Source organism: Mesoplodon mirus (genome assembly GCF_964341445.2).
Source record: "Mesoplodon mirus genome assembly, chromosome: 15".
NCBI lineage: Eukaryota > Metazoa > Chordata > Mammalia > Artiodactyla > Ziphiidae > Mesoplodon > Mesoplodon mirus.
The window spans coordinates 35747192-35774337 of NC_138991.1; the positions used below are offsets into that span (position 1 = coordinate 35747192).

The window sequence follows — 27146 nt, forward strand, 5'->3', positions numbered from 1 at the left end:
CAGCCTTTTTTATAAAGTCAGTAACAGCGTGAACTGCTGAGATAGGTAATGACGCCAGACTTGTTTGTTTCTTTGTTTTATTCAGGCAGGGAGAGGATGAGTAGTAATTGAGGAAAACCTGACAGTTGCTTTTGCTAAAACCAGAATGGCTCTTCCAGTTGTGAAATGCACGTGTTGACCAGGATCCAGGTGACAGTGAAGACAGAAGAGTGTGACGATGCTCTGTAATGTGGCAGTTACCAGAAGAGTGTGACGATGCTCTGTAATGTGGCACAGTTACCCAGCATGACTTTCCTTAGAAGGCCCCCTCCATATGCTAGAGCGGAAGTCCCAACTAACCAAACCTACCAGAAGAACTAACAGAAGAGAGCTTTATAGCTTCTGTGCCCTGACAAGGGCCTAGGGTCAACGCCACGGATGGGAACAGATTTGCGGGGGTGGGGGTGGGGTTGGTGGGGTTTTCCTTAATTTATCTTCATGTCCAGTGAGCAGTGTTGTATCCTTTCTTGTAGCATTTGGCAATGATTTACTGGAATTACAAAACCTATTTTTCTTTTAAATTTCAGCTTTGGCTCTGGCTGCTTTTTAGAATAATGCAAGATAAAACCATATCTGAGGGCTACAACTGACGGAGGGAATGGGAGACGTGATGTTTAAGCAGCTTGAATGGTTTCTTTTCTTTTCTTTGTTTTTAAAGAAACGCACTTGCCGATGATGCTGTCTCTCCAGTGACATGATTGCCCCTCCGTTTCCCTAGTGATACAGTATTGTGCATGCTTGTGTTGTACTTCTATACGGTAGCTTGAAATTGATTAACTTACACTGTAGGTGTTATGTATTCCTAGGACAAAATTCAGTCTTCAAAGTTTTTAAAGTTCTCTTAATTTAATTTTTCCTTTCGGGGGTAAAGTTTGCTCTACCAAATAGTGACCGTAACAAATGGATCTGTTTTGGATGTTGCTATAGTGACATGCAGTTACATATTTTGTTTTTAAGGGTTGGGGGGGAAGCAAAAGAAACACCAGTGTTAGCTTAATCTTAATGTCTGGTGTTTGTCATGGTGAAATTATAACTATTACAGTGTAGGAGAACAACGAATATGTTCTCTGAATGAGCCTTTGTGCTTTTTGTCATGTTATGCAGTGAACTATTTTTAAGGTCTAATCAGTGATTATTTTTCCAACTCCGTGTTTCTCTAAGGAATTATTTCACACACGGACCATTCTTAGCAGTTTTCCTCAGTGATGGAATATCATGAATGTGAGTCATTATGTAGCTGTCGTACATTGAGCAAATAAACTTACAGATCTGATGTCAGTGCTAGTTTTATTTAATGAGTTGAAATTTTCCTTTGCTTTTGAAGGTTTGATTGGACGTGGGTGTTCTCCCCCACTCAAAGAATGAGGTTGGACTGCAGGGGGAATGGGGCAAAACGGTGTATATTGGAAAGTGCCTACCTCTGGGAATCAGACCTGGGTTTACTGACCTTAAAAAATGATCACACCTTTTGGGTCTCCATTGTTTCTCTTATGAAACGAACCTTAAGTTTGAATCATGACTCTTTTCGATTCTCGGGCACATGACTAAACTTCTGAGCCCTGGGGGTGGGGGATATAGGTCTAAATGAAAACTGGGTCACGTGCCTGGTTTGGTATTTCTCAGGTGCCCATTGGAGATCTCATTATGTTTTAAATGAGGTGGATTTTTGCATTTTAAGATGTTCATTCATAAATATATTGTCTTGGGTTTTTAAGTCTTTCTGAGGTGGTCAGCAGCCTGCTGTTTCTGATGGCAGCTGTCAGGATGCGCCCACGGCTCAGATCACATCCCTGGACACGTGGGGTGTTCTGCCCTGACCAGCTGTGAGGAGGGGTTTGTCTACAGGAAGGAACACCAGGGCAAAGGCATTCCTCCTCCACCGGCTTGGGTGTGCTCCAGCAAGGCAGGGAGGGGCTGCACTGGTTCATGCACAGGAAGAGGACGGCTTTTCAATTTTTTGAGAAATTTTAATTCACATTTTAGGAATAACACTGGGGGTGACTAGGCTTTGGCCATGTTAATGAATTCACCTATTTTGGCTCATTGTCCCTCAGAACCACCTTGAGACACAGGTGGACACAGAAGTGACCCGTGTGCCTGAGGTCCCACAACTCACTGATGACCCGTGTTGGAGCCCGCATCTTCAACCCTCCTGAGCTTTGCCTCCTGACACCAGGCTGCTTCTGCTCCTCTAGGAGGTAACGCTGAGCAGCAGCCACCACCCAGCACGCTGACTGAGCTCAGTGTGGGAGTTACTGGATAGGGGCAAGTCATACACGTCTTGCCAGCCAGGGGAGCTGAGAGCTGGGCGAGGTCAGCACAGGCTCACCAAGGCTCTTAAGAAAGAAGGGTAGCTCCTGGAAGGTGTTACTGTTACACCCTTGTTTCTTTGGTGTAACGTCCCTTTGTGAGTGCCTGGAATTTGACATAAGACTGGAATTTGCCCAGAGGATTTTCCACAGACAGACTTCTCTTGAGATAAAATGCTGTCTGTTGCTGCATTTCCACCCAGTTTTAACAGTTCGTTGATGCAGTGTTTCTTAAACTTTTTCATCTCAGGACCCCTTTACATAACTCTTAATGTAGACTGTATCAAAAACTAGAAACTGAAAATACTCATTTGTTTAAAAATAATGGAAACCTGTTACATGTTGAGATACATAACAATTTCATGAAAAGTAATTGTTCTCCAAAACAAAAAACAGAAGAGTAGCGTTATTTTACAGTTTCACAGATCTCTTAGTAGAAGTCATCTGGACTCTCCTAGCTCCTTCTGCATTCAATCTCCTGTGACATAATTCCAATGTGAAGTATGGGTGTGGGGGGGCTTGCATTAACAGTGATAAGCAGTTGGAAAAGAATGGCCCTGAAGAGTTGAGGTTAAGAAAGCTCTCCTAATTCAGGAATTGAATGATACCCCGGGTCAGGCACTAATGGTAGAGGTCCTCTTCCTCACCGCACTCTAGAACTTAAAAAATAACTGATAGTGGGAAGGAATTAAATAAAGGTGATGGGCAGGAGGGTAATTGTAAAGGAGTGAACGATCTACTTGGCTTCGGGCATCCACAGAGCAGGGTTCTGCATTCCTAGAACTTTGCAGGTGGAGTGGAGGGGATATCAAACGGGACTTAGTGGCAGGGAACCTTTCAGTGGAGCAAATAAGTTGCCTGGTGAAGCGAGTGCAGTTTCCCTCCACTCTATTTATATGTAACGACCGCATGCACTGGCCTCTGCGCTGGTGAGCGGAACCTGCCTGTTGACTCACGCTGGTTGATCTGAGTGGCTGAGAATGGCAGCTACCTCTTCCGTGCAGTTTCCAAAGCAAACTTGGAGAATCAAGCCGGGTAACACTCTTCTCTATTTCTAGGAGCTGACATTAAGTGGTCTCCAGCCTAGTCGACATTAAAATGTGGTGTACCAGCTTACTAATTTAATTGGCCTGCTAGTTTGAACTTTCCAGTTCTGGTATGGGTAAATGTGGTTGGATCTGAGTGGCCACAGACCCTACCTCTGATTAACCAGATACCTGTGGTCAGTGAGGAGTTGGGGCTAGAGTGGCTGGATCACACTGACAGGAGTCCTCAGTACCAGCTCATAGGATTTTTGGTATTTCATCTTCATAACTTAATCCTTACCTGGCTTTATATTTTTAAAGGGCTGTAAAGGAAAAAAAAAAAGTGCAAAGAGGCAGTATGTTGCCCGTGAAACTTAAAATATTTACTGTCTGGACAGTAGTATGGTGACATCGGGTAATAGTAAGTCTCCCATGGTTGTTTCCCAGCCACCCATTTCCCTTCCTAGAGGTAACGAGCGACTGTCCTCTGTGCTTCATAACCTGCCTCAGTTTGAGATGGAAGGATTTTTGCTGCTTTTGAGCATTAAGTGACCCGTGGGTCATATAAGGTTTTGCCTTGTGGGGTTTTTTTTTGTTTTTTTTTTTTTTTGGCTGCACTGCGCAGCTTGCAGGATTTTGGTTCCCCACCAAGGATTGAACCCAGGACTTTGGCAGTGAAAGCGTGGAGTCTTAACCACTGAATTCCCTGGCTTATGGTTTTTAAATGTGGATATTTGAAACCGGTGGTCCCAGGAATTGCCTCTTGCTTTAGATTTAACCCTGTTTAAAGGATAGCTAGGTGGTATCGGGGGCCTGGACCCCCCCAACCTTTTATATATTTTGAAAAATTTCAAACACAAAAGTTAAAAAGAATGGTACAGGGGCTTCCCTGGTGGCGCAGTGGTTGAGAGTCCGCCTGCCGATGCAGGGGACGCAGGTTCGTGCCCCGATCCCGGGGGATCCCACATGCCGCAGAGCGGCTGGGCCCGCGAGCCATGGCCGCGGAGCCTGTGTGTCCGGAGCCTGTGCTCCGCGGCGGGAGAGGCCACAGCAGTGAGAGGCCCGCGTACAGCAAAAAAAAAAAAAAGAATGGTACAGGGATAAACCAAATATCCATTGCTTTGTGACATTTTATATTTGTCTTGTGGAACCTTGAAAGTAATGACATTGCACTCCCTATGTTGATATTTCTCCTAAAAACAAGGACATTCTCTTATGAAGGCCACGCTGTCATCACACCTAAGGAAATCACAATAATTCTCTAATACCAGCCCATATTCAGATCTCTCCAAATTTTACCCAGAATGCCTTTTTTTTAGTTTCTGCTTTATAACAAAGTGAATCAGTCATACATATACATCTGTTCCCACATCCCTTCCCTCCTGCGTCTCCCTCCCTCCCACCCTCCCCATCCCACCCCTCCAGCCAGAATGCCTTTCCCCCCCCCCAATAAATTTATTTATTTATTTATTTTTTATTTTTGGCTGTGTTGCATCTTTGTTGCTGTGCGCGGGCTTTCTCTAGCTGCAGTGAGCAGGGGCTACTCTTCACTGTGGTGCACCGGCTTCTCATTGTCGTGGCTTCTCCTGTTTTGAGGCTCGGGCTCTAGGTGCACAAGCTTCAGTAGTTAGGGCACGTGGGCTCAGGAGTTGTGGCCTGCGGGCTCTAGAGTGCAGGCTTAATAGTTGTGCTGCACGGGCTTAGTTGCTCCACGGCATGTGGGATCTTCCCGGACCAGGGCTTGAACCCGTGTCCCTTGCATTGGCAGGCAGATTCTTAACCACTGCGCCACCAGGGAAGCCCCAGAATGCCTTTGATAGCACTTTCTAACCCCCTCTCCTCTGATCCAATGAAATCGATTAATTGGATTTCATAATAGTTTTCTTTAGCCTCTACTCCTTCCACCTCTTTTTTATAACATTGACTTTTCCAGAGACCAGGCTACTTGGTGGTCTTAACACATTCTGGGTTTTGTCTGTTTGTTTCCTCCTATGTCATTTGATTTGTTTCTATTCCTGTTGGGGCACTTTTTTTGGTCTTGCATAAAGATTTTTCTTTGTCCCTCCATCCAGCCTTTTCATTGGTTCAGGTGGAACCGAATTTGAATTGAGTGGTGGCCGGCCCAGGGCTCTTCCACCAGAATCAGGTGGCCTTAAGCAGCGGTCAGCACCAGGGCCTGTGACCTGAGCCCATGAGGACAAAGCTGCCTGCCTGTCATCCAGAGGAACCATCTTGTTTTCTGATTAGTCTTTTAGGTTAGGGTGTTTTGCCTCCTCAAAATCCTCTCCTGTTTCCCTTGGATGGGAAAAGAACTACGTAGGTGCCCACTCAGCACGTGCTTTGACTCAGCAAGCCATCTCATACATGTGCTCACTTGACCTGGTGAGTCCTGGTGGTCTGCAGCTGTTTGCCCCTATGCCTGGCAGAGGTGGCAAAATAGTGCAGCCCACCACTCCGAGTTTTCAGGAAGCTGCAATCACGTCTGAGAGGCTGCCTTCATATTGGATCTACCTTGGGAGAATGAATCTAGACTTTTAACACAGTCTTGGTGTTAACTGGTTATTCCCACCACGATGGACAAGTTACCCTACTACTTACTGGCTCTCAGATAAGGGGCCAACACGAGACATCAAACCTTCCATCTCTTCATTCTCTTTGCCTCCTGAAGCCAGATTTTTAGGGCCGGGGTTTTGATGGTTGGTCAGTTCTTGAAGGCCTGACTGAAAGCTCATTTTGGATTCCCTTAGGTTTGTTATGAAAGCATTTTGCCTTCCAAAAGTCCTTGCCTTCCAAAATATGGAGGTGTTACATTATTACGGTTTATAAGTGGTTTTGCCTGCTCAGTTTGGAAACTGCTGAGTTTTCAAACACATTCCTTTTGGGGAATGTTGTGGTTCCTCAATGATGAGTACTAGGTTGGAGAGGGTAGTGGATGGACTAAGTGAAAAATATTCTCTTGACCAAAATTAGGCATTACATTCAAATACACGATAGATTTGGGAAGTAATGGCTGGGTAACCCGTATAAAGGAGGAGCAGCTTGTGGCTGACTGCAAGCATTTTGGGTGAGTTCCTTTCAATGTAATTTCCCTAAATGCTGTCCAGATCCCCAAGATCAAACAGACACTTCATTACACTGCTGGGCAAAAGCAAAAGGAGCAATACTCCCCTAATATCCTAAATGTTAAGGATTTAAAATTTATTTAGCCCAGTGGTGACAGGGCCAAAACGAACCTAGATAACAAAACAGCCTTCGTCCATTCCTCAGGGCTTCAGTACCCAAGAATGCACCAGCGACTGGTCTGACCGCCTCTGCCCCATTTACTTGGATTACCAAATGATTTGTAGGGCCCCGGAATTGGGAGGATTCAGCAGCCCTCCGGGCCCCGGCCCCCCCGCCCCCCCGCAAGGGCCGGCTCCAGTGGCGCCGTCCTCTGCTGCCGCCCGCTGGGCGCCGCCCGGCTCTGCAGCAGGCCCGCTAGCCCCAGGCCCGGGCCCCTGGGTGTCGGCTGGGTTCGGCTTCCTGCAAGCCTTCGCGTTACCCGGGTTGGGCCCAGACCCTGGGACGGCAGTAGGGCCCTCGAGCTCGGCCCGCGCCCAGCTCCAACCCATACGGGAACTCCATCCTCGGCCTTCTCTCCGGTCACCTATCCGCAAACACCTGGGCCCCAGGTGCAGGATTTCGCTGTCTGCGTGTGCCCGGGACCTCAGTTCTGCGCGAGCACGCCTGCGCGTACCCGCACCTGCGATTCCGCGTGGGTGAGCCTCACCGCTCTGCGTGCCCGCCTGGCATGTGTTCGGCGCTGCCGCGTAGGCCAAGGAAATCTGACAACCCGGGATCGCTAAGGTTCCAGGCCAGGCCAGACACCCGGATGTGAGCATGGCGGGGATGCGGCCGCCTTCCAATCGCGGGCAGCGGCGAGAGCCAATCACAGCTAGCCTGCCCTGCTCCCCCAATGGCCGGCCTGTTGCTAGGGCTCTGCGCCGTAATCTGCCCGGCGGTGCCCCAGCCCACCTCCCACCGTGGGCTTTCATAACCCCACCACGCCCCCGACCCCATTCTCCCTCTTCCACTCTACTTGGTCTCCGCCCTCCGTGTGGTCCTTTGTCACCCGGAGTAACTTGGCCTGGGTTCTGTAGGGCGTTACAACGCCTTATAGGGCGTTAGCGACATCTGGGGGCCTTGTCCATTGCCGCGGTCGGTGGAAGGAGCTGGTGTAGGAGGGCGGAGCTCAGGCTCCTGCGGGGCCCTTGACCGCGTACCTGCCCCTCAGATTCCCCGTCTGAACAACGACGCAGCCTCTATAAAGTCCACTGCAGGTTCGTCATGCTTTCTTCCCTACGTATCGCTTTTTCTGGAGCCAGCCCCTGGAGGTCTACGTTATTCCCACATTGCAGAGGAAGCCGGGTCTCTCTACAGCTTGCCCGGCCCACAGAGCAGTTGGAGGGGCTCAAAGGGAGATGGCCACTGGGCTCTGTCAGGTTCCATCACCTCACACGCGGGCCCCAAGGTCCAGAGGGACACTGAGGCCAGCTCTTGCCCGTCTTTGGCACTCAAGGCCCTCCACGGCCAGGCCCCAGCCCCTCTCCAGCCTCGCCTGCCGCCTGCCCCCGGTGTCAGCCCATCTCCCGTCCCCGCTAAACGCCCTTCTTTCCCCCACACTCCCCGGATAGACGCTCCTAACTGGGAATTGAGTGGTGGCCGGCCGGAGCTCTCCCCCAGAATCAGATTTCAGAAATGATAGGGAGCGAAGACACCCCAATCTCTGCCCTTCTCATCTCCCAACATAGAGCTGTGTAATCTGAGGCCGGGAGGGGAGATGGGTTGCCCAAGGCACAGTCAAACCTGGATTTAGGAATTGAAGACCAGCTTCAGTGTGGCTACTGTTTAGGAAAGTGAGATTTCCGTCACTCAGCAACGTGTGTCATTTTCCAAATGAAGGGCTCAAAGTGGTATAAAGCTTAAGAGTTTAGGATTCGAATTCTCAACCCATCCTGTCCTAGTTGTGAGGCGTAACTTCTCAAGTTCCTTCGTCCTTCAGAGGTCAGTTTGCATATCTGTAAAATGAGAATATTACAGACTACCTCATAAAGATGCCTAGCATTGAGTGGATGCTTCCTGGGTGCCCCAGACACTGCTCCAAGGCTTCACTTATGGGAGCTTCTTTTTATCCTAGATGCGAGGCTGCCCAATTCATGAATAATTGACTAAAGCCAGCTAGAGCTTCAAATTTACTCAGCTGAATTTTGTTTTTTAACACTCCTTTTCTTCTCGTTAATACTGAATGGTCACATCTACTCTAACTCCGTTTTCTTTTCTTTCTTTCTTTTTAAAAAATTTTTAAGTCTTTTTTTTTCTGGCTTTTTTTTTCGGGCTCTTAGTTCCCCAACTAGGGATTGAGCCTGTGCCTCCTGCAGTGGGAGCACGGAGTCCTAACCACTGGACCGCCAGGGAATTCCCTAACAGTCTGTTCTTTTCTGTCTTTCTCAGAACTTTATATTCCTGATTATAAATTAAATCTCCATTATCAACTTCTCCATTGCTTCTCTCCATCCATCCTCACATCATTTAAAGTCATTAAGTGTCTTTAGTCTTGAAAGGAAATCTTCTCTACACTTATTTTCTAAAGCTCAAGTCCCATTTCCTTCCCTTTTGTAACAAAACTGAAAGAATGGTTACCATTTCCTCATATTTCTCTCAACCTTTTTTTTTGGCCACGCCCCACAGCGTGTGGAACCCTTGCCCTCTACAGTGGAAGCGTGCAGTCCTAACCCACTGGAGCACTAGGGAATTCCTCCCTCAACTTTGGGAAGGTCACTCTCTAATAAGGGTGATCTCCATATTATTATCTTAATAAGATCAAAGTTATCTTCCCATAATTAATTCCCATGAGTGTTTCTTTCTTACTCGAAAAATAAAGGCTTCACATGTCTTAATTCATACGATCAGCTTCATTTTGCAGAAGAAAAAACAGACTTAGTAACTTGCCCATGGTCCCACAGCTAGTAAATGCCCCAGTGGGGATTTGAACCCAGGCAGTTTGACCAGTGGCCACAAGCACAACTGTAATCCTCTGCTGCCTCTCAGTGGCATGAGGTTGCTGTGAGGATTTAATAAGCTAAGGAGTGATTGGCAGCTAGCAGGTGCCCAGTACACGCCAGTGTGATTAGTAACAGAACACCTATGCAGCAAAGGTGCAGAGGGTGAGGCAGGTCTCCCTCACCCACTGGGCTCCAGGCCTTGGCTCCCAGACCCTGCAAAGGCAGACTGAGAAAGTGAGCTGGGTCCTCCATGAGGGAACTTCCAGGAGGCTTGAGGACATTCAGTGACTGAGGCCCAGAGCAGAGAATATGACCAAAGGTATGGTAGGTGCAGGGCTAGGGGGCGTCAGTGTTTTCCAAGACTCGGATTTTCTGCCCCCATTTCTGCTCTGGGCCTGGCAGGACCCAGAACCTGGGCAGAGATTCCCGAAGTTTCTGGGGTGAGTGGTGTCAGGTATCTGGGTGTCTCTGGGAGAGCACCAGGGGGCACTCACTTATTGTCCTATCTGGGCCTTGGGGGAGAGGAGAGAGGATGGGGAGGCCCAGCAACAGGTTGTCCTACAGGGGGTGCCTCGGGACTTACCTTGGCCCTGCTCCATCCTCCTTACAGGTGGGGTAAGTCTCCCTTTCTGGAGTCGGTACAGTCTGAGGCCTGAGCTGGCAGGGCCTGCTGCCTGCTTGGTGGGGATTGGTTACTCCTCCAGAACCATTCTTCCTCCCACCCAGAGCCTTAGGGCTCCATGACCCCTGCTGAGGGATTGGCCCGTGGGACCACTCTTAGGGTTCAAGGCTTTCAGGCTGGTAAGGCCTGGAGAAGGGGGTTTTGGGGATCATCAACAGGGCCACCAAGGGCATTGTGCGAGGATAGCTCAGCCACCAGGGCCCAGAGAGAGGTAGGGGAGGGGCTCCCAAGAGGGAGGGGGGCTTGGTGAAGTGAGAAGATGCAGTGATGGATTTGGGGGTTCAGAGAAGATGGGAGAACTCCCAGAAAGGAGGGGGTTTCAGTGTGGGAGAAGGGGCTTGGTGTTGGGAGGGGTGCAGTGATGTGAGGGAATGGGGCGAAGTAAGGGAGATGCAAGATCAGAGAGGGACAGGGAGACCCAGCAAGGAGGATGGGAGCTCAGAAGGGGCTGGGGGGGAGGGGCTGGGTGAGAAGAGGGGAGGGCTCAGGGACCGCTCTGGTCATCCATTCACCTAAATTCTCAATCCTCCTGTCCTGCCGCTATCCCATTGTCTCCCCAGCCTGAAAACGGCTATCCCTAAAGGACTTTTATTTTGGCTGCACTTTGGGACTTGTGGGATCTCAGTTCCCCAAGCAGGGATCGAATCTGGGCCCCCAGCAGTGGCAGTGCGGAGTCTTAACCACCAGACCCCCGGGGAATTTGCTGTTTTTCTTTGTTTGTTTTGTTTTGTTTTTGGTAAGGGACTTTCGAAAGGACTTTCATGAACCCATCTTGATGAGGGGGGAATGACGTGGGAAGAAAAGGGTGGTCCAGACCTGCCCTGGGGTCAGAGCCAAGACTGAAGGCCTTCCTCATGCCAGGCCCTTGTTGGTCCTGCAGAAAATTGTCTTATACCCTTGGGCATCTCTGGGACTTTGGCTTTCCTATTATTTTTAGGGGACCCTGGGTAGCTGCCAGTCTTGGCGATTCCCCCTTGATTTCCGGTCTGCATGGAGCTGACAACACTGACAGACAATCAAGGCAGGAGGGGCCTCAGGGGCCACCCAGACCCCTCAGAATGGAAACTGAGCCCAGAGCGGGGCTGGACCCCAGGCCATGCCTCCAAAAGGGACAGAGCTGGCACAAACCTAGAGCTGGCCTTAGCCCAGTGCTTTTTCCTGAACACAGAGCTGCTCCTGCATCCCTATCTATTCTTTTTTTTTGTATATATATATTTATTTATTTATTTATTTATGGCTGTGTTGGGTCTTCATTGCTGCGTGCGGGCTTTCTCTAGTTGTGACGAGCGGGGGCTACTCTTCCTCGCGGTGCACAGGCTTCTCATTACGGTGGCTCTCTTTGTTGCGGAGCACGGGCTCTAGGCACGTGGGCTTCAGTAGTTGTAGCTCACGGGCTCTAGAGTACGGGCTCAGTAGCTGTGGCTCATGGGCTTAGTTGCTCCGCAGCATGTGGGATCTTCCTGGACCAGGGCTCGAACCCATGTCCCCTGCATTGACAGGCAGATTCTTAAGCACTGCGCCACCCGGGAAGTCCCAACCCCTATCTATTCTTTAAACCTTCCTGGCAGGCTCTGCCCTGTTCAGCCTGAGGTGGGGGTGAGAGTAGACTTCCTTCCACTGAGACAGCCCCTGGACCACCAGTGCTGCATCTTGACCCAACCATTGCCACTTAGGCTGGGCAGGGAGGTGTTCCAAGCTGGTAGGCACGCAAGGCTGGAAGGAAGGGTAGGAGGGGGCTATTAAACTGCAGGGACCTCTCCTAGGGCAGGTCAGTTTTCCCCAGGGTCCCCGCATATTATCTTTCCCCCCTGAGCTGCAAGCTGGGAGCCCTGTCTGGTCACTTGACTTTCCCTTGCCCTCAGTCTGCCCTTCAGAAGAGATGGAAGTGGCCAACTGGCCAGTGAGGCTCTTCTGCCCTCCACGCTCCTACCCGAGACCATCCAGAGATTTTGTTATTGATCTGGAGCTGTCCCTTCTTAGCCAGGCCTGGGATTCCTGGTATTTTTCATGCTTCCAGCTTTCCCTGCACAACTAGCTGTCGGCAGAGCTGTCTCATAAGAGGCCCATTAGAATATGGTTCATCCTTAGGAGGCAGAGTTAGATGCATATGATGAAGTCAAACTCACCTGGGCAGGTGGAGGAGGGAGGGGAGGACCCAGAGCCCTTGACTAAGAGGATCTTTGCCAGGGATGGAGTAATTCCCGCCCCCAGGCTCCTGTGCTCTTCAGGGCTGGAACACAGGGGCATGGTAGATGGACAGACAGTACACACTTTGGGGGGGGCACACATTCCCAGGGCCCACTTCCCTAGGAGAACAGCATGAGGGCAGGGCTTAGCCCCCATCTCATCAGGGTCTGAGCTGCAGGGCCCAGTGGCAGACTGGCTAAGACCAGCCCAGGCTCACCCAGCTGTCCTCACCCATGCTGCATCCTCCTTCCCTGCTTTGGTCCTGAGCTGGAGCTCAGTCGCTGCTGTGCACGTCTGGACCCGGTGCCGAGTCCTGGATGCAGGGCTGTCCCAAACCCCCAGGTCCCTCTGTGTGCATGTGGGGATTGGGAGTACTGTAGAGGTGCAGGGGGTCCGGGGTAAGGCCAGCAGATAGAACCCCCTCCAGGCTGATCTCTGCCCTGCCCTGGGCTCTGCCAGGGCACGTAGGGCTTGTGTGGCTGCCAGCCGGCCAGGGGTCTGGAGTCTCTAATGGTCAACCTCCTGGTCAACCCTGGGCGGGGGCTCCATTCCAACCCTACCCTCCTCTTCTTCCTTCGCTTGGTTGCCCCTTCCCCATCACAAAGGTGCTCTGGCCGTACCCTTTGGATCCAGCGCTGGGGTCCTCCGCAGCGATTCTCTGGGCGGCTTTTATTCCCCACCCCACCCTCTCCACAGAGCAGTCTCCCTGGCAAACCCTAGGTTGATTCAGTAGCAGGGAAGATGAGGGCAGCGGGAAACAATTCACTCCCCCAGCAGCCAAGGTCTGGTGGCTGCTTGACCTTAGCCAAGGTCTGGTGGCTGCTTGACCTTACAGAGACTGAAGTCTGCAAGCCCCAGGCAGGGAGCTCAGGACTTTAGAAGTCCCCTCCTTGCCCCACCCCCCAGCACCCCGACATCCGGTGTGTCACCCCACACTGCAGAGCCTGCTGCTGCCACATCTGGCGTGCGATCCCCCTCTCCCCCTCTCCCTGGCAGGACCCATGCCCACTACGTCTCAGCAGCACACTGCCCCTGCCTCACGGCTGCCCCTCCCAACCACTCTCTTCTAAGGTCTGGAACCTGGTTTCTAAAGCAGGGATGCTTAAACCCTTTGCTTAGCCTGCACTTAGCATGGCCTTCAGTGCCCTCCAAGATGGGGCCCCCGCACCTCCTTCACTTGCCCTGCCTGCTTGCAGCCCCTCCTCCAGCCTGACCACACCAGCCTTCCAGCCCTCGCCCATGCAACTCCCCTTTGCCCGTCACACAAGGGTCACTTCTGGAAATCCCTCTTTCCCACTCCACTGAGACTCTGCAGGCTGTCCTGGGCCCTCTCTTATGGTAGAATGCTGCTCGTCACTGGGCTGTGTCCTCCGCTTGCCCCCTTGAGCTCAAGCAAGGACTTGGACCTACGGGCTGGGTGCTGGGGCCAGAGAAGGTGCCAACAGGGAGGGCAGATTTCATAACTGGGAGGGAGAGAGAGAAGGAGAGACCCAGGGATCGGCCTGGAACTGAGAGCGGCTTGTGCACCCCACGGATCCCTAGGGGAGTTGGAGCTGCTGAGAGGTGAGCAGCTGCCACAGGGATTTGAGGTCCTTGAGGGTGCCTTTGTCACTGGCCTGCAGCAGGGGACATTGCCTCTCAGGCACCCTTCAGCTGAGCAGAGGGACCCAGATGCTAGCATTCACTGAACCAAGGCCAGTGTCTGAGTCTGCAGACCTGAATGTCATCAGAGGCGTTTAGAGAGGGACCCACTGAAAATCAGGGAAAGGCTTGGCGAGGCCGGGGACAGCAGTAGGGCAGGGACTCACCAGGCATCTCAGTACCCAGAACTGGCCTCTCCCCGTGGAGACCCCCGGACCTGAGCCAGCCTGCCCCACCCACCACTCCGCCCAGAGGTGCTACCCAGATCCCACGTCTTCTGAGATGAGCTCTGGGCTAGGGCCAGCCCAGCCCCAGGCTCCTCTCCTGCCTCTGCCCCGCCCCGCACTGTGTGGCCTGGGCTGCCTCAGCTTCCTCACCTCCTACTTTGGTTTCCCACGGAGACTGCGGCCTGTTTCCTTTGCAGGGACTGAATTCTTCACTTCCTACCTCCCTCGTGCCCCAGCTGTGATCCCAGTGATGGCCTGAGCCCCCGGACCTAAGGTCCATTCCTATAGCGCCGACAGCACCCAGGCGCTGCCCCTGCCTACCCCAGGCCATGGCCCTGGACTCTGGGCCCGAGACCTGGCAGCTCTCTCCGGGCCATTTTGCAGCCTCGCCCCCTCGAGTGGCCCTGGCCCCCAGGCTCAGCTGCATCCCTGTCTTCCTCCTGAGGCCCCTGAGCCTGATGTGACAGCACTTCCAGCTGTGGAGCCCCCCCACCCCCCACCCGCCAGCCTTGTGTCTGAGTTAATCTGACCTCCCGTGTCTGGGGCGACGCAGATGGCCCTCTGGCCCCTCCAGGACAAGCTGGGTGAACCTGGGCAAGTCTCTTCACTTCTTTGAGGCTCACTGCCCAGTTGCCAAGCAGCAGTAACCGCACCTCTCCTCGGGGCTAACGTGAGGATTACCTGGTCAAAGGCTTGGAAGTAGCTCTCCCACACGTCCAGGGCACCAGTGGAGGAGCTGGCAGCCCGGCAGCCTTGCAGTCGCTCTCTCCGACCAGATAGGGGCAGCCGGCCACCCCCGTGGAGATCAGGGCCATCCTGATGCCAGCCACAAGGGCACTGGCCAGCAGAGCGAGGGTGAGAACTGGACAGGCTGACTCTGGGTCGTGGCCACAGGAGCGTGGAGGCATCCAGGAGACATCTGAGACGGGGTGGGGGGGTGCGTCTCGGGGAGAGGGTGGAAGATTTAGGCGATCAGAGCTCAGGAAACCAGGTGGGAGGGTGGGTGGACTGGGCGGCATCCTGGCTGACAGGCCCGGACCTGTGCTGCCAGCTGGGCCAGCACTGTCCTTGTTCCAGGTGATTTCTTCCCTGTTGGCCTCCTTCCAGGTTTGGCGGGGCCCTCGAAGGCCAGGACCTCTTTTGGCTTCATGCCTGCTCCAGATCGTGGTGTCCCAACAGGGAGCCCGCACCAGGGAGGAGAAACTGAGAAGTTGGACGGCGGGAGAGGTGGTGTGTGGATGCCCCAGGCCCCTCCCTGCGGGTGCTGCTCCTCTCAGGGACCCTGACAAAGTAGGGCTATGCACACAGAAGCGTCTGACCATAGCCCCCAGCTCTGGGACCTTGCTGGTGGAGAGAATGTGGGGTCTCAAAATCCCTCATCTACTTTCAGACTGGGCTCCAAAGCCCCCATCTACTTTCTCCCTCTCCTAGGTCGCCCCGAACCCTCCTCGGGCAGGGGAGAGGGTCGGGGGAGGACAAGGACAAAGGCCGAGGTAGGTGTGGGTGTTCCTGCCAGCGACAGTCAAGGTAGGCCCTCCTGCAGCCACTGCTTCCCCGGCAGGTCTTTGCCTCTCTTCCACCAAAACCTAGGCCACACCTGCCCTCGCTCTTTGCAGGGCACCCTCAGGCCTGAGGGCCCAGGCCCTCTGCTACCCTCACGGCCTGGCCTGGCGGGAAAGGTCCTTTGACGAGGCCAATCTCCCCTCAGAATGCCACCTGGGGTGGCCACACACACCCCATCTACCTGGTCCTGCCCCCCTTCGCCAGGATTAATGAAGTTATGAGGAGGGCAGGAAGGAACTCTGAGCTCCCAGGAAGCTCCCCTCCCCAGACCCTGCCCCGTCCCCCCTCACCTGCCCCCTGCCCAGGTGTTTCTGAGTGCCTAAGCCTGGGCCAGGTGCATCTCCTGGTTTCCCCTGATCCCACACCTGGCCCTGGGTTTTGTTTTTTTTTCCATGAATGTATTTATTTATTTATTTATTTATTTATTTATTTTTGGCTGCATCGGGTCTTTGATGTGCGGGCTTTTCTCTAGTTGCGGCGAGCAGGTTCTACAGCGCAGGCTCAGTAGTTGTGGTGCACGAGCTTAGTTGCTCCGCAGCATGTGGGATCTTCCCAGACCAGAGCTCGAACCCGTGTCTCCTGAATTGGCAGGTGGATTCTTAACCACTGCGCCACCAGGGAAGCCCAGCCCTGGGGGTTTTAATTGCCGTAAACAATGACTGTTTCTCTCCTAATAAACAAGGGACTGGAGGGCAGGGCTGTGCCCTGTGATGGACACCACTGTACCCACAGGGCCCAGCGTGGGTCTTGGCACACTGCAGGCCCTCAGCAAAGGTGATGAGCGTGTGAACCACCAACAACCCCTATGTCTCCACAAACACACCAGGGTCCGAGGCAGTGGCAGGCAGTTGTTTCGAACTTTATTTGAGAAAAACAGAAGGTAAAGATATCAAAAGAGTACAGAGGTTTGGTGGGTGGGGACAGTCAGTGATGGCTACTGTGGGGTGGGCAACTAGGCTAGGGCCTTTACTTGTTTCCAGGCTGTTCAGACTTCCCAGCTTCTGGGCCCCCAAGCTGGGCGCGTGCCTCGAAGGTGACAGGGATGGTGATCTCTGCCGACTGGGTGGTTGGCTTGGGCAACGGGGCCTCCACGGTGAGCGTGCCCTCGGGGGACAGGGAGGAGGAGACCTGGGTGGGGTCCACACCGGGGGGCAGCCTGGACACGCAGAAAGGGAGGAGAAGCATTACACACCTGTGTGTCCCTGCGCCCTCCTCCCGTCCCCCCAGCTCTGGAGCCAGGACTCACGTGTATTTTCGAGTGAAGCACCGGGAAATGTAGCCGTGCTCGTCCTGTCGCTCTTCGTGCTTGCCTGAGGGAGAGGGGAGTGGAGGGGTGGGGGGAAGGAGGTCAGAGGAGGCAGGGAGGGGCGGCCTCTCCAGCTGGCGCACATCCAAACGCGTCCCACCTGGCGGCCAGGACTCGGGGCCGGCAAGACTGACTAAGGGATTTGTGTGCCCCAGGCTGTCCCGGGATCTCAGAAGCTTCTGGAAAGTTCGGTTCAGGGGCTTTGGGAGCGGTGAGGGGGACCGCAGCGCCGGGCACGCGCACACGCCCCCTCCGCGGACACGGGCTAGGGGCGGAGACGGCGCGGGGCGGGCGGCGACGCCCTCTTCATACCAACCGCAGGCCGGGGTGGGTAGGCGCGGGTGGGCGCGGGGAGACCTGGTCCCTTGTGGGTGGGGCTGGGGCCGTGCGGGGTCTCCGCTGGAAGGGGGCGTTTCTTCCCTTAGCGTAGACTTTTTAGGGCTAAAAGATGCATTAGGAGCTAGCAGCACCCCCCAACTCCAGAGAAGTGGATACAGGCCAGGGGCAGGGCAAGGAGGCCCACCTCGCTCCCCGGGCTCTGCTCCCGGGGCCTCGGCTAAGTTTTCACTTTCCAGCCGCCCCCCGCCCCGCATTTCAACCCAGGTCCCTGACCAGGGCTCCTCCCCAGGACCGACGAGAGGCCGGGGCACGGCGCCCCAGTCCCCGGGGGGGAGGGGGCTCACCAGTGATCTCCACCACGCCGTCCTTGGTCTTGACCGTCAGCTCCTCGGGGGCGAAGTGGTTGACGTCCAAGGACACGCGCCAGCGGTCGGCAGTCTGCTGGATCTCCGAGAAGCCGCTGCTGAGCTGCCGGCTGAGCGCGCGGCTGTAGGCAGGACCCTCGATCGCGGCGGCGGACAGAGGGCGCACGTAGCCCGGCCATCCGCTGTGACTCAGCCACTGCGACCACTCCTCGGGCAGCCGGGGCAGCCCGAAGGCCTGGTCGAAGAGGCGGCTGTGGGCCGGGTACCAATCGCGGAAAGGGTCCCAGCTGGGGCCCCGCAGGAGCGAGAAGGGCACTCGGCGCTCGGCCATGCTGGCTGGTCTGGGCGCGTCTGGCTGAGGCTCGGAGTGGTGCGAGAAGTGTCGGGCGCCCGCCCCAGCAGCGCTTTTATGGGCCTCCAGCTGGGTATTTTTAGCAGGCGTGTTTCAGGTCGCTATTAATGGCAGTGACGGGCCGGAGCAGCCCCTCCCCCTGCATTCCCCCCACTGCATACCGGGGCGCGGGGCGGGGCGAGGAAGGCCCTACCCACATCTGGAACCTTCTCTTGCTTGGGAAAACAAATGACCGGAGCCCCGGTGCTGGTGCAGTGCCCACTGCCGGACGCTCGCAGGCCTGGGTGCTAAAGCGCTAGGCCGCGATCAGTGCACAGTCCAGGAGGATAAAGCCGAGAGAGAGGTCAGGCTGCTTGTCCCAGGCCACACAGCTAGGAATCGGCAGAGCCGGGATTTGGACCCCAGGGTGTCTGAAATAATGTCTTAAGAAGCAGCATGGTTAGGAGTGTGGGCTCGGGAGCCAGACCGCCTGAGTTCACATCCAGGTCCTGCCACTCACTGGATGAACTTGTGCAAATGAGAGTCTTTGTGCTCAGTTTCCCCATCGGGAAAATGGGGATGATGATGATGATGATGATGAAAATGCTTCCGTCACTGGGTTGGTGTGAGGATTCAGCCACTTAATGCAAGTAAACATTTTAGTCCAGGACCTGGTACATGATAATGAATTATTGTTATTATTAGCTCCTTGGAGTTGAAAGAGGGGGGAGGAAAGAGAGCGTGTATGTCTCCCTGTTGCAGAGGCGGTGACGTGTGTAGGTTTGGCCATTTTCCCCTTGACTTCCCAGTGGGGCAGACCCAGATCACAAACCCTGAGGCCCCATGCTGAGGGGGGGTCAGGAGAAAGGTTACTGTCAAAGCTCCCCATTATATCTATTTTTCTTGAGGAGCCCTGGACAGGGAACTTGAAATGCAGCAACCTTGAATCTCATCGGGGTTTTGCCACTGATTTTTTGTGTGATTTGGGCCAAGGCCCCTCCTTTTCCTCTTTGCAGATTATGATCTCAAAAACCCTTTTGTTTAATATTCCCACAGCACAAAGGGAGAGGGGGCTCCAGGTAGTACAGCTCCTTCAAACTTGCTTGAAGCCTGAGGTCTGCCCCACCTCCTATCTGACCACCTATGGGATCCACGCCCCTGCTCCCACCTCTGGGAGAAGATGCCGCCCCTAGGGTCATGCCATAATCTTAACGTTCCCTCTCTCTCCTGCCTTCATTGGCATGAGCCCAGTCCAGCCTTCCTTCTCCTGACTTCTGTCTTTTTATCCCTCCTTTTTAGATGGGGAAACTGAGGTTCAGAGAGATTAGGTGACTGGCCTACGACCTCCTGTAAGACACTAGCAGAGTAAGGCTCTTGCCTCTCTAGTGCTCAGGGCTCTTACCCTCATGGGGCTCCCACCTTGGAGTCCCTTACTTCCTCTGCTTCCGAGACCCACCCCTCTCCTGGGGCTGGGCTGAGGCTGTACTCCTGCCCATTCCACGCAGGACTTGCACTGCCCCGCCCAGGACACCTGAGGGGCTGAAAGCCAGACTCCAGTCCACTCACCTCACTGAGCTGGGGTAGGGCTTCCCTGGTGGCGCAGTGGTTAAGAATCCACCTGCCAATGCAGGGCACACGGGTTTGATCCCTGGTCCTGGAAGATCCCACGTGCCGTGGAACAACTAAGCCCGCAAGCCACAACCACTGAGCCTGCGAGCCACAGCTACTGAGCCTGCGTGCTGCAACTACTGAAGACCGCGTGCCTAGAGCCCGTGATCTGCAGCAAGAGAAGCCGCCGCAGCGAGAAGCCCGTGCACCGCAAGGAAGAGTAGCCTCCACTCACCGCAACTAGAGAAAGCCTGTGCACAGCAACAAAGACCCAACGCAGCCAAAAATTAATTAATTAATTAATTTTAAAAAAAATGAGCTGAGGTAACATCAAGTCTCGTGCCCTCTCTGAGCCTCAATTTCCTCTTCAAGAGAGCACTCCTAGATGTCTTTCTTTCTTATCCACCTGTTCCCCATCGGGAAAGAGCTGGGGTTGGGCCACAAATCTGAGGTCACCTCTGGAAAGGCCTCTAAGCACCTGGAGCTCTCATGGGCCAAGGAGAGGAGGCAGACAGGATGCCTGCCCTCTGCCCCGCCCCTCTTGCTGGATCACATCAGGAGCCCAGTCTCCATGGGGAGCCACTCGCTGCCCCCCAAGGGTCTCAGCTTCAGGAAGCCCCAGGCCTTCACGCCCTGGCAGTCCCAGCCCCACCTATCCCCAGCTCTTAAAGTCAGGGTGAGGTCAGGAGCCAGGGAGGGCCCTCATCCGTCCCTGCCTGCCCACCTTGGCCCAGACTGGAGCCCAGGTGCCCCACCCTAGCGGGAGCTGTCAAATATAATCATGGGTGCCTTCAAGTGTGGCCCAGCCATGCTCTGGGTGGGGGCTGCCTGCCTGGCCGCCAGCACCTTGTAGACAGAAGCTACATTCAGAGCTCCCTTCATTTTGCCTGAAACCAAGGTGGGGAGGATCCATCCCTATTGCCCCGGCTAGGGGAAGTTGTGCAACCCAGGGCTCCACCCCCAGCACCCAGCCCATGGAGGTGGAGGCAGCAGAACTGAGAATTCACATCCATCTTTTTTTTTTTTTTTTTTTTTATCACGCCTGGGAGGCTTGAGGGATCTTAGTTCCCCAAACAGGGATTGAACCCCGGGCCCTCTGCAGTGAAAGTGTTGCCAAATCTGGCTCCCTGGGCACCAATGCTGGATAAAAATATGGAGACAGAGAATTGGAAGATTAGAAATAGAGATGCTTTTTATTTTCTTTGCCAGGCAAAGGGAAGACACAGTAGGCTAACGCCTCAAGAACTGTGCCTCCTCCTTGGGGAATCGGAGAAGATTTTATATGTGGGGCTCGGAGTCTGGGGTATATGATAAGGATCAAAAGTCGTGGAGGTCTTGCATTTCTTTTCTTCTGCAAATTCATGGCCAAAGTTGGCATCAGGTGGCTCAGCAACCGGGTCTGATGTCCCTGAAGTTATGGACCCGTGACCTTCTTTCTGAAATGAAGAGTGCTACAGGGGAGTGTAGGGGGAGAAGAAATGCCAGTTGCAAAGGGTAATTTGTATGGAGTCAGAGAGTAATCATCTTTGTGAAGGACAAGTCTAGCTACAAGTGTTTGTTAGTAGTAACAGCTAAAGAACAACCAAGATTGCTTACCTCTTTCAGGCCTGTTTATGTTGTTTCCCCAGCCTGTTCATTGTTTCCTTATTTTCCTGTTTATCAGAAAAGCCTCATTTCTATTTTTGCTACAACAAAAGTGTGGAGTCCTAACCACTGGACTGCCAGGGAATTCCCCACATCCATCTTCAATGGGTCACTTCTCAAGGGACTCTCAGATCAGAGCTGCCAATCATAAGGGAGGGGAACTGGGTAGCTCTGGGTGGTAGTAAGAGGGGGTAGGGGTGGAGGAGAAACTGGGTTTTGGAGTCAGACAAGGCTGGGCTTGAACCTGCTGATGTTCACTGGCCTGGTGACCTCTCTGAGCTGGCACGTCCCCATCTGCAAGACAGCTAATAACACACCCATCTTTTTTTTTTTTTTTTAACACACCCATCTTGCAGGGCTGCGGTGAATCTATAACACGATAACTCCCGTGAAGTGCCTGGTGCTCAGAAGTGTTCATTGTTATTAAGGAAAGAGGGCCTTTAATTTTGGATATTGAGACTTAGATTAATGAGAATTACCTGGTTGTATGTGCTTTATAGCACATTCAAGTATCTTATCAGAGTCCCATCCTGGAGATGAGAAAACTGAGAGTCACAACTGCCCCAAGGTCACAAAGCTGGTGAAGGATGGGGGGATTGGAACTCAGGCCTCCTGCCTCTCTATCCGGCAGGGGGGAGACTTCCCAGGCAGTCCAGGGAGGGCGGTGGGCTGTGGCTTGCAGGCCCAGGGTGAGGTGTGCAGCCCAGGGTTACCTGTGGGACAGGGAGGGTTGGGCCAGCCTCTCTGGGTTCACTTCCAGCCCTGACCAAGCACCCTTCCTCTAGGGTACTGAGCTCCCAGGGGTAGTTTTTCTGGGATTAAGAGGACAACTCCACCCACAGGGATTTCCCAGAAGCCAAGGGGGTGGGGAGCAGGGGAACACTGCAGGAATTCCTTAATCAGAGGGGCCCTTCCCCTATCCCTAGCCCCGGAGTCTGGGTTATTCTGCCGCAGCTCCGAGAACAGCCTCCCAGCTTCCTGGCCTGGCCCTGCGCCTGAGCACTTGGCCACACTAGCCACTCCCTTAGCAGGCTTTTGCCAACTCCAGCTGCCACAGCCCTTCCCTCCCTGGCCCAGCCTCAGAAAGTGCGAGAGTGTTCAGGCAGCTGCCCGAGCTCCTGGGAGAGGCCTGACAGCTGATGAAGCGCCAGCCCCTGGCACTGCTGGGAACTAAGAATGTGGGCAGCCGTAATTAGGGCGCATGGGGGTGGGGGTGGGGGCTCTGGGTCTTTCTGGAAGTGTCTAGACACTGCCCCTCCAGGAGTCCATTTCCCAAAACCCATCTCCTAGGCCTTCGGCTTCTGTCTGGCCTTGGGGTCACCTCGCCTCCATCACTGCTGAAGGGGTGCCAAGGAGGGGCCGGGCGGGAGGGCTGAGGATCCATCCTCCTACCCCTCCAGCCCTGCTGTCCAGTAGAAAGAATCTGTCTAGCTTGGAAGTCTGGGGATGTATATGTCTCTAACTCTGTGACCTTGGCCAACAGCCGGCCTCCGTGACTCATTTTCTTCATCTGTACGATGAGACCATCGGACTGGATGTTCTCGAAGGCTCCTTCCAGCGCTGGTGAATCAACAGTTCCTCCTCCACTCTCTACTCTCCCCCATCCCCCACGACCCCCCACCCCACCCCAGGGATGTGTATATATGGTGAGTCGACGCAGAGGATGAGGGAGGGCGTGGAGATGGGGCATCCCCTGCGGTGGCCATGGAGGTGGGAGGCCCTGTGGCTGGAGCACCCTCCTGTGCTGGGTGTGCTGAGAGCCTTTCTCAGGTGGAGGGGGGCTTGGCAAAGGAAGGGTAGGCGCCTGGTGATAAGGCCCGTTTGCTGAATATGCCCTCGGCTGAGAGAGGCGGGGGTGGGAGGGTCGGGGGAGTAGGCCAGGGGGCTTCCAAGGGCACCTCAGAGAGGCAGGGGAGGGGGGTAGTCAGCTGGGACCCCCAAATTGGGCATGTGCATTTGTGACTTGCTACCCTGGGTCTGGGGCTGTAGCAAACGGATTAAGAAAAAAGGGCGGGGCTTCCCTGGTGGCGCAGTGGTTGAGAGTCCGCCTGCCGATGCAGGGGACACGGGTTACGTGCTCCGGCCCGCGAAGATCCCACATGCCGCGGAGCGGCTGGGCCCGTGAGCCATGGCCGCTGAGCCTGCGCGTCCGGAGCCTGTGCTCCGCAACGGGAGAGGCCACAGCAGTGAGAGGCCCGCGTACCACAAAAAAAAAAAAAAAAAAGAAAGAAAGAAAAAAGAAAGGAAAAAGGGCGAATTTGCCAGGACCCGGGAAAGCCTTGTCCAGCCTCCTGGCTGCTGTGTGTGCAGGGAGGGGAAGGATGGAGGGGTCCCTGAGGCCCCAAGTGCAGAGACAGAGGTGAGGAGAGGACGTCCTACACCCCAAATGCCACATCTTCCTAAGGTTCCCCCACCCTTGCCCCCGTCTCCCCCTCTTGTTACCCGACATAGAATTGGAATTTCCTGTTTTCCTGCCTGCCTTCCAGTGTTTTTCCCTTTTCCCAAGGTAAGAGCAGAAGAGTTCAGTCTGAACCCTCCGTCTGCGGGAGGGACAGGGGCCTGGTACCCTCCCTGTCCTAAGCGGAACGGGTGCCAAATAGCCAGGGAGGTGCTGAGGACAAGAGCTTCGGGCTTCCAGGCTGCCATGGATCCTCCTCCAGGGATCTCGCCTCTCTGTCCAGGCCTGTTTTGTATCCCTTCTGGCGCGCCGCCAACCAGCAGTTTTTTTTTCCTCTCTCTGTCGCCCTCTAGGGTCTTCCTGCTGCCACCATGCCTTTGGTCTCCACCCTCCCCCACGGTTGCTGGAAACCCTCACGCCATAGTTGCCTCGTTCACTCCTTCACTCGTTCAACAAACATCTCAAGGGTGCCTGTTTGGGGAATGCAGCGATAAGAAGGCATGACCTGGGCTCCAGAAGCTCACAGATTTAGGGAGAGAGAGACCCGCCAACAAATAACTGGATCAAGAGCTTGATACCCTAAAGGCAGGAACAGACCTAGGGCTGGAGGAATCCAGAGGCGGGAGTGGCCACTGCAGCTGGGGATCGGGAAGGCTCCTAGCAGTAGGAGGCAGCTGAGCTGGGCCTGGAACCACGAGCTCTCCGGAACCTGTGGAGATGGAGAGGGCATGCCTTGGGGCCGAGGGGGGCCCGGGGAGGAGGGTCCACTGGAGTCAAGGACAGTGATGGGAGCAGAGGTTGGAGGGTGGCGGCAGGAGAGGATGGCAATTCCAGGTGGAGCCGTTCGCCATTCTGAAGGCCTTCCAAGTGCTACGAGCTGGTGGACATGGTCATGGGATCCTCATGGTGGGGAGTTCTGTTTCCTTAATTCAATACTGTGTCCTCAGAGCCAGGAACTGGGCATGGAACATAGTAGGTGTTGAGTAAGCATGTATGGAAAGAGGGAGGGAATGGTCAGATTTGAATTGTATATATGGTGGGATGGACTGGAGGGGGCCAGACCCAGGCAGGCCAGCTGGTGAGGAGGTGGGCCTAGGAGGTGTCGTGGTTAGAGGCCAGGAGTGGGGGTGGGGCAGAAAAGGAAGTGGCACTGCCTGGTCACCTGGTTGCAGCCTGGCTGTCAGGTGCAGATGAGGAAAGTGGTCCGGCTGGGCAGTGAGGGAATGGAAGGGGGGAAGGGGAAGGGGCAGCTTTGGGCTCGTGTGAGACAGGCTGAACTTTCATGCCCACCTTGGGGTATGTTTCATGCCCCCATCCCCTCCAAGAGGTGGCATCTCCAGAGCAGGGCCAAGTCTTCTTTCCCTATAGCCCCAACCCCTACCCAGCTGTTTTTTTTTTTTTTTTGGCCGTGCCACATGGCATGCAGGATCTTAGTTCCCCGACCAAGGATTGAACCAGTGCCACCTGTATCGGAAGCGTAAAGTCTTAACCACTGGACCTCCAGGGAACTCCCAGCCTGAGGCCTAGTTTTGCTGAACCTGTGTAAAGCGTTAAAGAGATCACTGACACTTCTTTGACCAGCTTCCTCAGATCAGAAACAGAGCCACCGGCCAAAGGCCTCCTCAGGTGCCCCTTCCGGTCTGAGGGAATAGAAAGTAGAGAGGGGTCATGTGCTGACACAGCCCTAGCCTTCAGAGCATGGCACCTCTGCTCTGCAGCCCAGACCAGACCAAGGACATCTGTGTCATGGCACGTGCAGCCCAGAGCCGTGGCCATGTCTGCTGCCCTCTCAGCAGAGGTGGGCCAGGGTTCTTGACCTGTGGAGCCCTAAAGGATTGCAGAGTGCCTGTGAGGTCTGAAGTTGCCTGCAGATGGTGGGCGTGTGCACATTCTTCCGAGGAAAGGGTTCCCAACTTCCATCAGATTCCCAAAGAGCAGCTGATTCAAAGCAAGGTTAAAATCTATCACTAAAAGAAAAGGAGAAGGAAGATGAGGAGGAGGAAGAGGAGAGTGTATGCATTTGTTTAGGTCTCTATAAAAGAAAGAAATTCAGGGCTTCCCCGGTGGCACAGTGGTTGGGAGTCCGCCTGCCGATGCAGGGGACGTGGGTTCGTGCCCCCGGTCCGGGAAGATCCCACGTGTCGTGGAGCGGCTGGGCCCGTGAGCCATGGCCGCTGAGCCTGCACGTCCAGAGCCTGTGCTCTGCAACGGGAGAGGCCACAGCAGTGAGGGGACCACGTACCGCAAAAAAAAAAAAAAAGGAAAGAAATACAGTGTGAGTAGCTATTAAAAAAAACCCACACCAAGCTCTCCCTTTCCAATCCCCATCCTAGCACCCATCCGGGGCTGGACACATGGTGTTTTCTTTTAAGTGGCCACTTATGACTCGCTCTATGGCAGGCCCTGTGCCGAGCACTCTCAGGACAACATCCCCTTTCAGCTTCCTCACAGCCCGGCGTGGAGCCTGGATTCACAGCCAGTGTTGCTCTGCGCTGTGTTCCAGCGGTTCTGAACACTCCACCGCTATGGAGGGTCCTGCACATGGGCCTGTCCTATCCCCTGTTCACTGCTGAAGCAATGCCGGGTGTCTGGGCGTTGGGCGGAATGGGGTTATTCAAAGCCCACAGGGCATCCCGGCTAGGAAGAAGGCCTTTCTGGGTCCCTGTTTTTCTCCCCACCAAGCTGCAGGCTCCACAGACTCACGCGTGGACACACGAGGTGGACGTGCTGGGTCCTGGTCCCTTGGTGCCAGCTCTTCTCCTGATCCTGAGAAGTCTGAGTCCCTCTCATTTCTCAGACGCAAGGACCCCAGGACCCTCTGCCTTCCCCACACTCCCCAGGTACCCAAATCCACAGAGGCCTGGTCTCACCACCTGCCATCCGGGCACCAAGTGTTTATTAGAGTCCAATTTTTATCCGCACCGCGGAGAAGGAGGAGGAAACAAAGAGGGGGAACCCGGACCAGACCCCAGACCCCTCCCCCCACCGGAGCCCAGGGCATCTGCCCTGTTGGGCCAAGGAAGACTTCGTGAGATCCCTGAGGGCCCCAGGAGGAGGGGGCTGGGAGCAGCAGTAGAGGGCTGGGGGCCGCTGCTTCCCCATCCATGCCCCAGGCCAAGGCCCTCAGTCTAGATTGTACCCTTTCTTTGAAGGGGTGTAGCGCCCCTCTCTGGAAGAGGAGGAGGAAGTGCTCCCTTTGGCTCCCTGCTCCTGCAGCAGAATCCAGATCCTCTTTGTCTTCAGGGCCCCCGCCCTCAAGGTCTTCCCTGGACCCGAGACCTCTTTGTAGCAGTGGGGTGCAGGGCCCCTGCGGCTCCTGGGTCCTGACCCCTCGCCTCTCCCTGTGCCAGGGGGCATGAAACTGGGTCTGCTGGGCAGCCCCAAAGGGCACGTGACCCTAGGCCTGCTGCCATCCGGCCCAGGTCCCAGCCACTGGGCGCA

General features: G+C 54.6%; 1 protein-coding gene and 1 long non-coding RNA gene across 2 annotated transcripts; both read right to left on the minus strand.

The window, feature by feature from the left end:
* Window positions 1-2763: 2763 nt before the first annotated feature.
* On the minus strand, window positions 2764-4907 carry LOC309791546. The gene is made up of 2 exons (XR_014291522.1): window positions 4480-4907; window positions 2764-4262 (listed from the first exon to the last, which is right to left on the minus strand). It is a non-coding gene; the product is annotated as an uncharacterized lncRNA (long non-coding RNA).
* An 11650-nt stretch (window positions 4908-16557) lies between these two features.
* HSPB1 (heat shock protein family B (small) member 1) lies at window positions 16558-18223 on the minus strand. The gene is made up of 3 exons (XM_082644935.1): window positions 17704-18223; window positions 16961-17024; window positions 16558-16870 (listed from the first exon to the last, which is right to left on the minus strand). The coding sequence occupies exons 1-3, from the start codon at window positions 18053-18055 to the stop codon at window positions 16681-16683; spliced, it is 606 nt and encodes a 201-aa protein (XP_082501061.1). The 5' UTR covers window positions 18056-18223; the 3' UTR covers window positions 16558-16680.
* Window positions 18224-27146: the final 8923 nt, after the last annotated feature.